Source organism: Halichoeres trimaculatus, unplaced genomic scaffold (genome assembly GCF_033239565.1).
Source record: "Halichoeres trimaculatus isolate MK-OKI-2021-1 unplaced genomic scaffold, fHalTri1.1 fHalTri1_scaffold_17, whole genome shotgun sequence".
NCBI classification, from domain to species: Eukaryota; Metazoa; Chordata; class Actinopteri; order Labriformes; family Labridae; genus Halichoeres; species Halichoeres trimaculatus.
Genome location: NW_027437195.1, coordinates 31,091,626 through 31,108,610, shown reverse-complemented (window position 1 = coordinate 31,108,610; position 16,985 = coordinate 31,091,626). Strand labels below are relative to the sequence as shown.

Below are 16,985 nucleotides of genomic sequence, written 5' to 3'. Positions count from 1 at the left end.
AAAGTGCATGACATAAAAACTATTTTAATCTAAATTCCTATCAATCAGAGCCAGAGCCCCTCAGGACGGTGCAGCTCTGAGAGGCTCTTTGTTGGACTGACCGTGCGTGCATTGGGCGAACTAAACAAACCAGTTGGTGAAGACTGAACTCCAAGTTCTGAGTGCTGGCTCTGGATCCTGGTCCTCCATGCTTGATTAAAAGCCTCTTCTCTGTCTGGTTTTGCAGACGTGGTGCTCGAGCTTTGCGTCCTGTGTGTTTGCACACTCTGTCCTCTTGCATGTTTCCATGGAGAGGTCTTTTCAGTGTAAACCTTCTTATTTTCTCACATCTTTACGTCTACCTGTGATCTGTCCTTCTTCACTTTAATTGTGCTCTTTCTATGCTGCAGAAAGAACATCTAATGCACGGCTTTCAGTCCTGTCTGGACTCCATATCACTCTTCAGCTCGTGTTAGCATTTGCCTCAGAGATGTTTTCCTTTAAGTGAAACATGGATGTGCCAGAAAGTGTTGGCCATGAAACCTGTTTTACAGTCTGACTCTGGCCTTGAAGAGCTGGAGAAAGCCTCCAAAACATTTTGGAGCTTGTAGAGCTGCGTTCACTTTTGGGAGCAGATCAAGAAGAGGGAAACACATCAGTTTTTCCTCTTCATCGTTTTACAGAAACAAACCTGAAAGTGTCCCGTCAGGTACAACAAATGTTCCCTAAATGTTCAGCTGGATCATACTCAATGTTTACCGATGAAGATTTAAAGTTCACTCTATTAAATTCTGCTCCTGCTTTCACTTTCTGGCCTCTGCGTTGTTTCTGGCTGCAGGACTTGGATTTGCTCCCGTCAAAGAGCTTCAAATGTTTGGGTATTAATTACTGCAAAATACCACAAACACATCTCTAGTGTTTGTGAGGACGACGTTCTGTAAATTCCTTCATCTCTGGTGCAGCTGGATTGATTCAAAATCATTTCAGGATCCACCACCAGAAGGAGGAAGAGAGCTGAAATGTCACTCCTCTGGAGCTGATCCAAGTTTTTTCTTGTGAGGACTCTGCAAACTTTAAAGTCCTCACAGGAGAAGCTGGTTGTAAAAAGTCATTCCTCATTAGATTATAAAGACCAACACACACAAACACACACATACACTCACACTGAGCTGAGCCTAATCTCAAATGCTAAACATATGTGTAGTGACATTTAATCATTTCGTTTAACCTCCTCGCCTGCATCAAAATCTGACACCAAACTGTTCACATACCAACATGTTTTTTTTTTTTTTTTTTTAATCGATGCCTTTGTGAAGTGGCTGGCTAAATTCTGTACCCTCATGTTTTTTATTTTATTTTTTTACTTTATTTTTTTAACTTTCCACTTTTTAACAACCTGCTCAGGGACTACAGATGAAAATTAGCTTATGGCTAACTCTGGCATATTTACACTATCAATATAAAAAGAAGTTTTGATTTATATGCGTTGTCCCTGATAAACAAACAAACAAACAAATAAATAAATAAATAAATTCAGATTTTAGAGTTTAGAAAAGGTGAAAGACCCGTTACGCAGATCTTAGACAAGGACTTTGTTTCCCATGAGCACCATCACCCACTGCTGTGTGCATTTCCTTTAGAGAGCAGGTCTTCTTTTTAACTCTCCTACCAGAGCTCATCTACCAACTACAACCTCACCAAGCAGAGCTAACGTAACCTGGCTCTTCATTTTATTAGCCTTCAAATCGTGTTTTAGCCTTTAGTTTATTTTTGTGGTCTTAAACTCTTGTTTTAGCCTTTAGCATGCATTTTCTTCTTTAGATTATGTTTCAGCATTTGGCTCGTGTTTTAGCCTTTAACCCGTGTTTTAGCCTTTAGCCTATGTTTGAGCCTTTAGTTAGTGTTATAGCCATTGGCTTGTGTTTCAACCTTTCGCTCGTGTTTTAGCCTTTAGCTTATTTTTGTGGCCTTAAGCTCTTGTTTTAGCCTTTAGCTTGTTTTTTAGCCTTTCACTTCCCTTTTAGCCTTTAGCTTTTTTTGTCGTCTTAAACTCTTCTTTTAGCATTTAGCATGTGTTTTCTTCTTTAGATGATGTTTCAACACTAAGCTTGTGTTTTAGCCCGTAGCTGATTTTTTTAGCCTTTATTTCCTCTTATAGTCTTTAAGTCGTGTTTTAGCCTTTAGCTTATTTTTGTGGCCTTAAGCTCTTGTTTTAGCCTTTTGCTTGTTTTTTTTGCCTTTAGCTTATGTTTTAGCCTTTAGCTCGTGTGTTAGCCGAGCAGGAGAGAGATGCATTGCACTGACAAAAAGAGGAGAAAACAGAGGGGCTGAAAACACAAAAGACTATCAAAAACTATTTTTAATTCATTTTGATTTATTTTTAAGCTTATATTCAGTTTTTTTTTAGATTTCTTATATATTTTTAGTAAAACTTAAAAAAAATTATTATGTTTTATTTGATTTTTTTCCTTTTTGTTCCCATAAAATTGGCTTTAACTCATTTTAAATCAATTAAATTATATTTGATTTGGATAACCTAGTCTGGATTTAATCATTTAAAAAATGTTATTTCAAATTTTACCTTTTTTTTTTTAAACCTTTCATAAATTTTATTTGTTACATTTTTTAATATTTTTTAAAATTTTATATCTATTTTTTTATTATTACAAATAATATGCTATCTGGTTTCATGGCCATGGTTTCAGACCACACTGGTGCAGCAGATCAGCATTTATTCAAACAATACGTCTAAAAGTCAGGATCATAAAGTGCGTTTCATGCAGCGGTTTGATTCCCAAAGACAAATGTGCAGCGTGAAACCTGCTTTAAAATGAGTGTAAAATGCAACAAATATCATCTATAAATGTGATCAAATGTGATTACTATGAAAATTCAGTCATTAATCAGGATTTTGAAATAAAAGAACATTTGTTCGCCCGGGTAAACACACAAACTGTTGTTTGATGTGTGCAGATTAATGAGATAATCATGTTTTGTGCATCGAATGACTCGACTCTTTCTCTGCAGAGCAGTGCTTCCAGATGAATGTAATGGAGGAGCCCCATAAAGCAGCACAAAATGCTAATCCAAGTTGTATTGTGTCCAAAAAACTTCAGTACAAGAAGCCAATGATTGCAATGAAAGCTATAATGACACACTTTGTACTGCATGTCGTACATGATAATCCAGCCTAAAGGTCAAAGGAGCTCATCTGAACGAGGCCGCTCTCGAGGGGAAATTACAATAATTCTTCTGCAGCCTGAGTTATAGTTTCATTACACTCCTGGCATACCCAACGCGCTCTCTGCGTGCTGAGCCAAAAAGTGTGATCCATAATGAAAACCAAGCAGAGCCTGTGGGTTTGAGGAACCACAACAGACTCCATCATTACAACCTGACACAAGTGACCTTTTTTTAAACGTGGGAAACAGACAAGAGCAAACATCCCACCCGTCTGCAAATCACAGACACGTGCAGGCTGTTCTGCATCAGGGCTTCAGAGGCCCATAAAGCCATTGGACTGTCTCATTGGTGTCTGCGCGGGTTATTAAAAGACAATTGCAGCACGAGTGCAGCTTTGTAAATGTTAGCAGATCCTGGGGGACCCTGGGGGATCCAGATCCCACTTTGTCCCGTGCAGAATCAGTGGACCAGCGCTCCCACCTGCTGCAGCAGGAAGAAAACCCAGACAGTTTCTGCAAACAGCTCGACGAGATGAGAAATTCTTCAGAAAAGCTTTTTCCCTCGCCGTCTGAGGCGACACAGACTCAAGGTCAGCTGATGTGAGATTCACCCAGACCTCTCTTTGTCTCTGCATCCTGTCAATACCCATCTGAGAGGACATGCATAATCCCACTTACTCTCAAATGTATCAATGTTTGATCCCTCATGAAATCGACGCTCACTCAGGCCAGGACATTAGCTTGATTTTATTACAGCAGTATCAATAATATGGATTCATGGCGATAGATGGACTTTATTGGAGCGAGGCAGAGATCCCAGAGGGCCCCGAGGGGTGAAGACACGCTGACTGCAACGACAGCAAAGAGACAAATCAGGTTAAATGTGGTCTTAAAGAGACAGTAGAGCCGGCACGGAGATTCCTGTAACGTCTTCCAGCAGCTCCTGGAAGCTTAATCTAAAAAGACGGAGAGCCTGAAGCCACGCCGGCGGCTGTGCGAGGCTGAACTCAGCGCGCACACACACACACACACACACACACACACACACACACACACACACACACACACACACACACACACACACACACACAGTTTAGACCAAATCTTAATTTAGCTACCAGCTTCTTACACCACAGTCCTGACACGTCCGTACGAATGAACCCTTTCTCTGTTTTAATGGATAAATCGGTGAACTTAGACCTGGAAACAAAAAACGCTGCTGATCAAACTGTGACTTTCTTTTATAACACAAAAAGTGCAGAAAATCAAATATGAACTAAACGACAGAATAAACTTTTTAATCAGGGTTTAAAACCTGGAAAGCCCATTATTACAGATTTTCTCTAATTGCTTTTATCACAGCTGTTAAACATCATTTTTTATATTTGTGTTATTGTAATTCATTCATTGATTAATTCAATTTATCTTAATTGCATTTTGATTGATTTAATGTTATCTAAATTAATATTTTCAGTTTTTTCATTGTTTTTTATTGTTTTATTAAAAAAAAAATATATATATAATTTATTTTAATTTAGTTTACTTAAAAAAAATTAATTTATTTTTTATTTGAATTATACTTATTTTTTTTATTTTATTTTGATTATTTTTTAAGGTTTAATCGGTAAATTAATTTTTTAAATTTGCTTAATATTAAAAAAAACTTTTCGAAAAAATCATTCTGTTTTATTTTATTGTTTTCCTTTTAATTCCCATCAAATTGACTTAAACTCATTTTATCAATTGAATTATATTTGATTTGAATAACCTAGTCTGGTTTTAATCATTTTAAAACATTTATTTCAAATTTTACCTCATTTTTTTTAACCTATTTCAAATTTTTATTGAAATTATTTTTTTAAAAAATGTATTCTATTTTGATATATTATTTCAAATCATTTTTATGTATTATTTAATATAATTCAGTATTATTTTAATATTTTTTAATATTATTATTGATATGATTTTATTGTATTTTATTTAAAAATTTACTTTATTTTACTTATTTTACATTCTTTTATTCTACAGATTTTATGGTATCCATTAGAGCTTGTATTGAGTATGTTGCACTGATAAGTATTTTAAAGGATTTTCCCACATTCTTCTGTTATCTTTTGTCTCTTTTCTTGTAAAGCACTTTGGACGGCATGTCTTAAATATGAAAGATGATTTTAAATGAAGATGAGTTTGAGAACAGCTTCTCAAAGTGAAGCCAAAACTTTTGAGTGCCCCCTGGTGGCCTGCTGCAGTACATGTCACAAAGCTTTTCCTCACTTAAAACAAAAAACAAGGTCGTACTAAACGATCTGGCGTCTTCTTCCTGATTCTTACCGACTCCTAAAAGTCTGATTCTTTTTCCTCAGACTCTGTTTTTAGTCAAAGCGCTTTCAGTGTTTTCAGTTTGGATTATACTCGTCAGTATCTGATGTGATGTTACTTGTTTTTGTCTCTGTGTGAAGCTTTTCACGCTGCTGTCTCAGCCAAAAAGAGGAAGATTTTGAATGATAACGGGAATATTCCAGGTGAAATACAGATTAAAAAAAGTCCAAATATTAATAAAAGATGTAAAAGAGGGAAGAGCCCTGATGTCAAAAGAAAGTTATTCACATTTTCTGCATTTTATCGTGAGCATCCTTTTCCTGTTTTTGTTGGCTGGAGGTTAGAAGAAAGGTCAGAGAGAGTGACCACAGATTAAAAACGCAGCATCACCTCACTGTGAGATAGTTCTTGGAAATCAGTTCCTTAGATGGAGATATTTCAGTCTGGACTCCTGCACGGATAAAAATACTGCAGGTATCTCTCCTCAGCGTTAAATGGAGAGCACTTACGTACGCTGCTCCCATCTCCTGATGACTCAAAGGGCTTTTACACCACATGACACACTCACCCTTTTAAACCTGATACCTGAGGCTGTACGTTAAAGGTCCGGCCCTCCATCAGGACCCACTCACACAGCCACGGTTACGGTTTGTAAAGCAATCAGCCGGCCTGATACACGCAGCATATATGAACACATACTCGCTGTATAAATACCTCCACTCCTCCTGTGCTGGTCCACCCCCTCAGCTCCATCAGCCATCCACCTTTGAGCCCGACAGTCCCACTTTCTTCAGCGCCTTGTCCACATTCGGGACCAGCTTCTTCTTGAAGTCCCACAGTCTCGTGTCCTCGTGTTTGAAACCAGGAGGCTCAACTTTCGGGGCGTCCGGCGGGGAGTGAATCACATGACACAGCTCTGGAGGGATCTTAAACTGCTCTCCGGACTTCTTGAGGACCTCATGAACCGAAGTCTGAGCCACCATCCTGAAAGGAAATCACATTCAGAGATCAGACCAGCAAACAGAGCTGTGAAGCGTGAGCGGTAGGAAGGCGTCACCTCGGCTGAACGATCAGCTTGTACGGATGGAAGTCCACAGATCTGTCCGGCTCCACTCGGTAGATGTTCTCCAGGATGTTGGAGCCTGGCACCCCGGGCCACTGAGGGATGGGGCTGCCTTTAGCTCCCTTTGACGGTTTCTTGATATAAGTGTGGTTTTCAACCAGGAACACGCCCACCTGCAGAACGTAGAGTCAGAAAAACACCAAATCTGATCCTTGAGCACAGATAACAACATGCACCGCTCTCTGACGGAGTACCCACCTTAGTTTTCAAATTAATGTTTTTTTTTTTTTTTTTACATCTAATTTCTTTTAAATTAAAACTTTCTTTAAATAAACATTATTTTTACTTGATTTTGTTTTATTTCTTTTAATTAAATTTATTTTAATTTCATTTTGATGAATTTTTAAGTTTTTTTTTTCAATTTTTTATATTTCTTATATATTTAAAAAAAAACCTTTTTTTAAAAAAAATCATTCTGTTTTATTCAACTTTTTTCCTTTAAATTCCATCAAATTGACTTTAGCAAATTTTAATTCAATTAAATTATATTTGATTAGAATAACCTAGTCTGGTTTTGATTATTTGAAAATATTTATCTCATATTTTACCTCTTTTTATCACCTCTCTCAGACTGAGCACCCACCTTGGTCTTTATTCATTTAAATGTTTAATTTTTTTTTCACATCTAATTTCTTTTAAATCTTAACCATTTTTATTTCGTTTTATTTCTTTTGATTGTTTTTTTTTATTTCATTTAAATTAATTTTTAAGGTTTTATTCAACTTTTTCAATTTCTTGTATATTTTAAAAAAACTTAAAAAGAAATCATTCTGATTTATTTTATTTTTTCCTTTTAATTCCCATCAAATTGACTTTAACTCATTTTAATTCAATTGAATTATATTTTATTTGAATAACCTAGTCTGGTTTAAAATTTTTATTTCAAATTTTACCTTTTTTTTTCTTTTACCTTTTTCAAATTTTGTTGTATTTTTTCAATTTTTTATTTTTTTTAATATTTTGTATCCTTTTTTTTATATTACAAATGATATGCAATCTGATCCCTGAGCATGAATAACAACATGCATCTCTCTCGGACTGAGCACCCACCTTAGGGTGCTGCTTCTGGAGCCCGTCCATCAGAGCCTTGAGGCTGCTCTGCTTGTAGGGCATCACGATCTCAGAGATGTCGTGTAGCAGCACGTAGCGGGAGCGCTCCATGGATCTGTACATGCACTCGTTCAGAGTCGCCGACCGGCCAAAGTAGCTCACGTCCCCTCTGTGCTCGGAGAAGACTTGACCCCGTGATGGATTCAGGTGTTTGTTGATGGGCCAGGGCACCACCTCCACAAAGCCCTGCTCGCTGTAGCTCCTCAGGAGGCGGTGCAGGTCCGGGCCGCAGCTGGTGTTGTAGATGACCACCCTGTTCACACCCAGCAGCCTGCAGCAGAGAGGTGTCACGGCAGAGGGTCAAAGGTTTTACACCGAGCTCAGAGCTGAAAGCTTGATTCAGTGCACCGTTTCTGTGTGGAGGGATCAGTCAGAGTGAAGTTGAAAGGTAACCAGATGGTACTTTGGGAAATTAAGCCGTGAACAAAGCAGAGCGGATGTTTCTGGGTTGTGCGCTGATATGACGAGGTGTAGCAGGTGGGCTTTGCTTTGTGTCGGTTAGGACTGAACGATGCTATCCTACAACAATTCTCTCATAAGTGCAGACCACGCTTTCACAGCCGGCCCCCGCTCCCGACAGGAACAGAATAAAAATGTGGCACAGACGTTCATCTGAGGCAGACGACACCTGGCTGTGTCTCTGTGACTCCCACAGGAGAGGAGAGACATTAAAAACACCACAGAGGAAGAAAAGCAGGTGGGAGGAGCTGTGAGGCCACAAACACGGCACCAACTGACGTCTAATTTACCCTCACCATCATCATCTTCACGTGTTTCTAAGCCGTTTCATCCCAGAGTCTGAACATCAACAGCAGCTCAGTCTGCTTAATGAGGGACTGATGAGGAAAGGTCTAAAACAAACCGTGGTCATCACTGTCCTCTTTAACAGGAGCAGCTGGACGGAAATAAACACTTTAGTCGGGCCTGGAATTAAAAAAACAACTGCAATATACTGCAAAAAAAACTTGAAAATGTCTCATTTCAAGCCGTTTAAAGACTTAATGAGGTCTGAATTGATGTAACAAGTAAAATAATCCGCCAATAAAACAAGAAAAAGGTACAGAAGCGTATTGCATTCACTTGAAGAAAAAAAAAAAAACTCAGGTTTTTCAGAGTAATTTATTCTTCGGATTGTTTTTGTGGTAATTAATTTTGTTTTTCTGATTAATATTTTTTTTAATTTGTTTGTTTTCTGTTATAATTATTTTATTGGTTTGTTTTTTGTTGTAATTGTTTCTGTTTTTATGAGTAATTTTTTGTGGTAATTAATTTTGTTTTTCTGATTAATAATTTTTTATTGGTTTGTTTTTTTGTTATAATTATTTCTGTTTTTATGAGTAATTTTTTTTCTGTTTTCAGATTACTTTTTTCCTGTTTTTCAGAGTAATTTTTTCCTGAAGTATTGAGCTACTTCGAAATCCCGCGGAAACCTCCAACCTGCTGTTTTTCGTAGTAGAACCACCAGGGGATTCTCATGGGGTTTCGAAGTAGCGCGATACTTCAGGAAAAATTAACCCTAAAAACAGGAGGAAAAAATGACAACAAAAAACAGCAGGTTGAGGTTCTCGGATTTCTAAGTATCTCGATACTTCAGGAAAAAATTACTCCGAAAACAGGAAAAAGTAATCTGAAAACAGAAAAAATTACTCATAAAAACAGAAATAATTATAACACAAAACAAACCAATGAATTAATTAGAAAAAAAATTAATTACCATAAAAAAATACTCATAGAAACAGAAATAATTATAACAAAAAACAATTAAAAAAAATATTAATTAGAAAAAAAAAATTAATTACCACAAAAAATTACTCATAAAAACAGAAATAATTGTAACAAAAATCAAACCAATAAAAAATATTAATTAGAAAAAATTAATTACCACAAAAAAACACTCATAAAAACAGAAATACCAAAAAAACAATAAAATAATATAAATTAGAAAAAAAATTAATTACCACAAAAAATTACTCATAAAAACAGAAATAATTATAACAAAAAACAATAAAAAAATATTAATCAGAAAAACAAAAAAACAAACCGAAGAATAATTTACAAAAAACCTGAGTTGTTTTTTTTTTCTTCAAGTGAATGCAATAAGCTTCTATTAAAAGGTTTGTAAAAAGTGTATTTAGACATGTTAGTTTGAAGCGAATCTTTCTTGCTCTTGGGAATAATTATCTGATGTGTTGGATGTGGTCAGCAGTGTCAGCCATGCTGAAGCTAAGTGCAGTGAGAGGTGGTGTTGACCTGTACATCTCCAGAGTCTGAGCAAACTGCAGGACGTTGTTGGAGTCCATCAGGTTGGAGATGCAGACCGTGAAGTCAAACTGCATCTTCTTCTTCGTCCCTGGACTCCTCTGGTTCCTGACAGGAAGCCATGTCGGCAAAGACAGCGTGGCCTCGTCAGCCTTGGTCAGGAGGCTGACGTGTGCAGCGCTGCAGTTTTTAGGAATCTGACACAGGACGTCTGTGGTGACGAAAGGAAACCCGAAGTTGTCCGAGTGCTGGAGGATTTTGGCCTGGCTCGTGGACAGAAGTCTGGTGCAGCAGAAGAGACAGTCGAGGGGCTGGATGGAGTCCCTCCTGAAGATGCCGATGATGCGTATGTCGAAGCCTTTCACCCTCTGGTCCATGAACGCTGACACCAGCAGGTGTTTGGTGTTGTTGAGCGGGGTGATGGTCTGGGAAGAGATCCGAAGTCTGCACGCGTCTGGGACCTGGCGCAGGTTTCGGACCGGGTCTGGGACAGCCCTGTACGCCCTGGAGAAGATCAGAGCCACAAAGGTGAAGATGAGGATGCAGGCGCTGATGGAGAGGAAGATGAACTTCCTTCCAGGTCTCCTCCACTTTTTCATTTGACCAGACGACCGAAGAATCCTGCGGGAGAAGTCACAGGAACAGATTTTAGACATTTGAGCTTCAAGAAAAACTTAAACCAGTCTGATCGAAGAGGAACACTTTCTGGAAAAGTTCCCTTTCAACTTGTTTCAAAGACTTTGCTGGGGCCGGTACTGGAGACCGGTGACCCCCTGCTGTGGGGTCACACTGATAGTTTAATTAAAAAAAAAGACTAAATGATAAAAAAAGACCTTGCAAGAAAGAAATCTGGACTTTTTATATTAAAATTTCAACCATTTTTTACAGTAATGGATGAAATAAGTAAATTTTATTTTGTATGGCACTTCCAGGCGCTCCAAGGCCAACTACAGGACACATGTTTAGTTTTTGGCATGAATATCTTGTAAAAATAACTAAATTACTACAGAGGAAGATAAGGGACTCTAAAATTTGTGTTTTCATGGAAATAAGGCTGTTAAAAAGGATTTGATAAGTTAAATTTAAAATTAACTCACTTTTTACAAACGTCTCAAAGGAACTGTGAGAATTATCTGTTTGAAATGGAATACAGCGACACCTGCTGGCCTGGAGTCTTGCTCATGTGCTGCATGTGGGTTGGAATCAACCAATCAATCCCATTTCCTACTATCCAGGATCAGGTAATCCGTCTCAGTTTTATGCTGGTTTTTCAAAGCAACATTGGATTAGATCATCCTGATCCAGATACACGGTTTTCAAGATTAACAAATCCAGATTATCAGTGGTCTAAATGGGACAACATATCTTCATGTGGGCTTTACTTTACTGAAAAGCTTCATTTGTAGCCTCAGTTAACTTTATCTAAAAGTTATAAAAATCTGGAAAGATTAACCACATTTCCACCTTAAAGTTGTCCCCTGTTAGGATCAGGATAATCCTGTTTTTTTGGATCAAGGTGATCCAGATCCTACTGAGAAGTTGTGAACAACACAAACTGAACTTCTGATCCGGATTAAAGCTAGGATTGGATTGTGTGGTCTAAATCGATTGTAAAATCCTTCTTTCCCTTTTGAACAACACGTTTTCAGGATTTAATCCAATCCACAAATCACAATCTGTCTGGATTACCTTTGAGCAACAGGCCCCAACAGATTAGCCCATGGTTTATCCTTTGGCCTGTGTTAGCCTCTAGCATGTGTGTGAGCCTTTTGCCTGTAATAGCTTTTAGCTTGTGTGGTAGCCTTAAGCCTGTGTTAGCTTTGAGCTTGTGTGTGAGCCTTAAGCCCGTATTAGCCTATAGCTTGTGTGTTAGCTTTTAGCCTGTGTAAGCTTTTAGCTTGTGTATTGGCCTTTAGCTTGTATGTTAGCCTTGAGCTTGTGTGTTAGCCTTTGGCCTGTGTTAGCATCTGGCTTGTGTGTATGCCTTTAGCCTGTGTTAGCTTCTAGCTTGTGTGTGAGTCTTTTGCCTGTAACAGCTTTTAGCTTGTGTGTGAGCCTTAAGCCCATATTAACCTATAGCTTGTGTGTTAGCCTAAAGCCTGTTAGCCTATAGCTTGTGTGTTAGCTTTTCGCCTGTGTTAGTCTCTAACATGTGTGTTAGCCTTTAGCCTGTGTAAGCTTTTAGCTTGTGTGTTGGCCTCTAGCTTGTGTGTTAGCCTTTAGCTTGTATGTTAGCCTTGAGCTTGTGTGTTAGCCTTTGGCCTGTGTTAGCATCTGGCTTGTGTGTATGCCTTTAGCCTGTGTCAGCTTTAAGCTTGTGTGTTAGCCTTTAGTCTTGTAGGTTCCTGGGGATCGGTGAAGTAGACGGCCTGCTGCTGTGCTCCTGTCAGACTCCAGCTGCTACGGCTTTGGATTGTTGCCGGGAACGGCCTGCTGGTTTCACCTTAACTGTTGCCACAGCGCCAAACTTCAGACTGCCTCTGTCTGTCTGTCTCTCCTTTTGTGTGTGTTTGTGTGTGTGTGTGTGCCCATGTGTGTGTATCCCTCTCTCTCTGCCCCCCCCCCCCCCCCCCCCCCCTTCTTATTCTCTCTCCCACTCTCTCTCCTCTATCTGTCTCTCTAACTCCAACACAGTCTCCTCAGATGTCCGTTTAACATGAGTCTGGTTCTGTCCGAGGTTTCTGCCTGTTAAAGGGAAGTTGTTCCTCTCCATTGTAACTTGCTAAATGCTGCAAAGTCCTGTACTCATGGTGGATTAAGATAAGATAAGACTCCCTATCTTGTCTTGATGTTGGGTTTCTGATAATAAAATTTTATTAACATTTACGGGTCTAGACCTGTAAATGTTTTTGTAAAGTGTCTTGAAATAACATTTGTTATGATTTGGCGCTATATAAAGATTGATTGATTGATGGATAAGCCTGAGTTAAGCTTTTAGCTTGTGTGTTAGCCTTTAGCCTGTGTTAGCTTTAAGTTTGTGTGTTAGCCTTTAGCCTGTGTTAGCTTTTAACATATGTGTTAGTCTTTAGCCTGTGTTAGCTTTTAACTTGTGTGTTAATGTAAAGCCTGTGCTATCCTCTAGTTTGTGTGTTAGCCTTTAGCCTGTGTTAGCCCCTAGCTTGTGTGTTAGCCTTAAGCCTGTGTAAGCTTATAGCCTGTGTGTAGGCCTTTAGGCTGGGTTACCTTCTAGCTTGTGTTTTAGCCTTTAGTCTGTGTTAGCTTTTAGCCTGTGAGTTAGCCTTTTGCCAGTTTTAGCCTTGTGCTTGGGTTAGCCTTTAGCCTGTGTTAGCCTCTAGCATGTGTGTAAGCCTCTAGCCTGTTTTAGCTTTTAAACTTGTATGTTAGCCTGTAGCTTGTGAGTTAGTCTTTAGCTTGTATGTTAGCCTCTAGCTTGGGTGTTAGCCTTTAGCCTGTGTTAGCTTTTAGCTTGTGTGTTAGCCTTTAGCCTGTGTAAGCTTTTCGCTTGTGTGTTAGACTTTAGCTGGTGCTCTTTCTCTCTCCTGTTTCTCTTTCTTCTGCTCTTCTGTCCTTTTTCTGTCTGACAGTTAGGCTCCAGTGTCCACCATCGCTACAAAATTAAACACAGAAATCGTTTCAACAGAGAAAAACTCTGAAATAAGCAATTTAAAACTAGTGATATTTATTTATTTAGTTTTTCCTACAAGTTTAACCTCCTTTTTTTCAAACTTTTGCCCCTCTCTACTTCCGTACATCCACGACCCAGCATTAGTAGAAGAAGAGCGCTGGTTCTGGAGGAACAAGTGGGAAATCCAGTTGCGTATTGGTTTGTCTGATCCACCTGAGGCCAGGACCAGCACCTGGGACTGTGGCAGCGCTAAGGTAAGAAACCTGAGTTTGTTGTTGAGTTTCTAGCCCAGCATGTGAGCTCTGACCTGCAGTGACCCTCTGTTGAGCCTAATTTCCTTTAAAATGATGGTTTGGTTTGTGTTGATCTCCTCAGACTCGGTCATTTCCAAGTTATGTTGTGAAATATTCACTGCAGCTCATATTTTATCCAAATGAAGAGCAGAAAGTTCCAGCAGCTGCCTGAGTCTCTCTGTTTTCCTCCTTATTCACCACTTTTCCTTTTAACTGCTTCACCTGCCGGCAGCACACTGACCCACATCACGTCCTGAGATATTTCCAGGATAACTTCAAAATGTGCCAAAGCAACAGAAGTGTGTGGGATTTGGAGCTAGTTAGAGAGAGTTATTTCCATCTCATGAGTCAGTGTTTCAGCAGGTCTTTGCTGTCACGTCGCCAAGCTACGCTAAAGACTTTTAACGGCATCATATGACTAACAGGGATGGTTCTAGTAACAGCTGTAAAGAAAGAGGCTTACCTTTTAAAAGCAATAAACGTGGACAAACAGAAGGAGAGGAGGCACAGGTGTGTGTCTGTGTGTGTGTGTGTGTGTGTGTGATCTGCACAGGTGGGAGAGGATTACAGAGTTTGGGCACCAGGTGGTTTTGAGCCAATCAGAGAGAGGTTTGCATGCAGAGAGACAGCGTGCTCAGACTCGGCCTGAAAAGTCTGGGTGCAGTTTTTAGAGATATCTAAACCCACGAGCTGAAGTTCTGCATTAAACCCTCTCGAAGAGGAAATACAGAGGCCTTATCGGATTAATAAAGCAAATGTTTCTGAAGCAAAAGTACCAACTCTGCAGAAAAATGCCCCCCTGTGAGCGATGAAGTGTTATATGAGCCGGCTGAGCCAGATTGTTCTTACTGTTAATGCTGTCAAACAGTCTCAGGGCAAATCTGAGAGTGAATATGATAAATGAGAGAGGAGGAAATCCAGTTTGGCCTCACATATCTGATTTCAGTTTGGGGACTTTTACAAAAGTTTGAAATGTGCTGGAGCTGCTGAAACTCTGACGCCAAAACCCTGACCACATTTAACCACCCTTCACCCCAGATTATCAGGGATTAAGGACAAGAGGAATGCTGTAAAATCAGAGGTAAAAGAAAAACAGTGTTTCTACCGTCAGAAAGAGGCTCAACACCACCGACGGGAATACAAAGGAACAATTAAAACAGCTGATGAGACACATTTTTGTCATAGAGATGCAAAGGTATGGAAGAGGAAACGCTCCACTCTAAAGGGGTACGTCCCTAAAAACAAAAAATAAGGTCTTTTTTTTTATTCTCAAGCTAAAAAATCCAACTTTTTAAAGGAACCCAATCTTCCAACATACATTCTGTACTTTTTTGTTTTAAGTCAGAATCTCAGAACCTTAATCTTTGAAATTGGGAGGAAAAAAACATTTTTTAATTTTTTTCTCATACTTCTAACATTTAAGAGTCAAAGAAAAATAAAACACAAATTAAAGACCCAAAATAAATAAATAAATAAATAAATAAATAAATAAATAAATAAATAAATAAATAAATTTATAAATAAATGAATAAATTAATTAATTACTTAATTTAAAGGAACCTAATCTTACTCCTTAAATCCTGTATTGATTTGCATTAAGTCAATATCTCAGAATTTTAAGGCATGAAATCAGCGTTCAGGTTTAAAGTCTAAATTCAAACCTTAATCTTAGCGTTTGGAAAAAAACAAAACAAAACACTTTTTAATTTTTTCTCAAAATTCTGACCTTTAAGAGATTCTAAGTTCAAATTCTGAACTTAGAGAGTCAAAGAAAAATGAAACAGAACTTTAACTCCTGAAATAAATAAATTGGAAAAAAAAATAAAAAAAAAAAAAAAATAAAATAAATACATAAATAAATAAATAAATAAATAAATAAATAAATAAATAAATACATAAATTGTTTTAAAGGAACCTTATCTTCCTCCGTACAACCTTTATTTTTTTCTTTTACATCAGGATCTGAGAATTTTAAGACATAAAATCAGAATCTTGGGATTAAAGTCTAAATTCAAACCTTTATCTTAGAAATTGAAAAAAAAAAAAAAAAAAAAACACTTCAATTTTTTTCTCAAAATTCTGACCTTTAAGATTTGAAGAAGAATGAAACATAACTTTTAATCTTTGAAAGAATAATAATATAATAATATAAAATAAGAAAAACCTAATCCCTAAAGACCTAGACCCTAATCTTCCTCCATACAAATGTGAGATCATATTTTTCCTTGATTACTTTATTTTTATCTTCTGAAACAATTTTTTACGAAAATTAAAAATAAAATAAAATAAAATTAAATTAAAACAACAAAAATAAAACAAGTTTAAAAAATGCTCATATTTTTTAAAGCAGTATCTTGACAGTGTCTTTTTTTGAATCATGTTTTTTCTTTCTTGCTCTTTTGATCAAAATCTGAACTCGTGGTTGATTAAAAAATCAGTTTCTGACTCTTAACAAGCAGCAGCAGTAAAGTGGAGGCTAAGTTCTGTTTTCCACCAGCAGATGTCGCTGAAGAGCGTCCCTGAACAAAGCCCCTCTGTTACTGCGTCAGTCTGGCTCTGGCTGAGATGTATTTGTTGTGCTCTCATCATGACAGATGGCACTTAAAAACAGCCATCTTTGATATGAAAGATATAAATACACGTGGAGCCGTAAAGTCAGAGCAGTTTGTAACGTATATCTATTTATACCACGGCTGCTGCACAGCGTACGGTGCTCTCTTTTCCCCTTACTGTAACATTTGAGGAGAGAGCCCTACAGAGGGATGACGACACTCTCTGGGATGGATTCATCTGTTTGGGAGCATCAGGGTGAAAATGTGCTGCGGTGCCCTTTTGAATACCCGCCCAGTCATGTCCCGATGTAGAAGAGAAAACACAGCAGGCTATAAATGGCAGCTTCATTATTTGATTTGAGACCAACCAGTGCTGCTATTCTGGAAAACAGCCTGGCATCAGGACTCCTGTTTGTTAGATTATGATAATCAGATTAAACACCTCTTTATATATAAATGTGACAGCCAGGAGAAAAGGATCCTGACACCAGTCCTCACTGTAAAACTGGATCATGCCACAGTGTTAGAGACCGGATCTTCTAGCAGGATCTCACTATCAGGTAATGATTATGGTCAGTGTTG

General features: G+C 38.1%; 1 protein-coding gene across 1 annotated transcript; it reads right to left on the bottom strand.

Annotated features, from left to right (window-relative positions):
• Positions 1 to 3,892: 3,892 nt before the first annotated feature.
• On the bottom strand, positions 3,893 to 14,413 carry LOC141806608 (uncharacterized). The gene is made up of 6 exons (XM_074692216.1): positions 14,315 to 14,413; positions 9,964 to 10,593; positions 7,654 to 7,984; positions 6,538 to 6,716; positions 6,195 to 6,464; positions 3,893 to 4,009 (listed from the first exon to the last, which is right to left on the bottom strand). Exons 2-5 carry the CDS (start codon positions 10,569 to 10,571, stop codon positions 6,233 to 6,235), a joined length of 1,350 nt encoding a protein of 449 aa, XP_074548317.1. The 5' UTR covers positions 10,572 to 10,593; positions 14,315 to 14,413; the 3' UTR covers positions 3,893 to 4,009; positions 6,195 to 6,232.
• Positions 14,414 to 16,985: the final 2,572 nt, after the last annotated feature.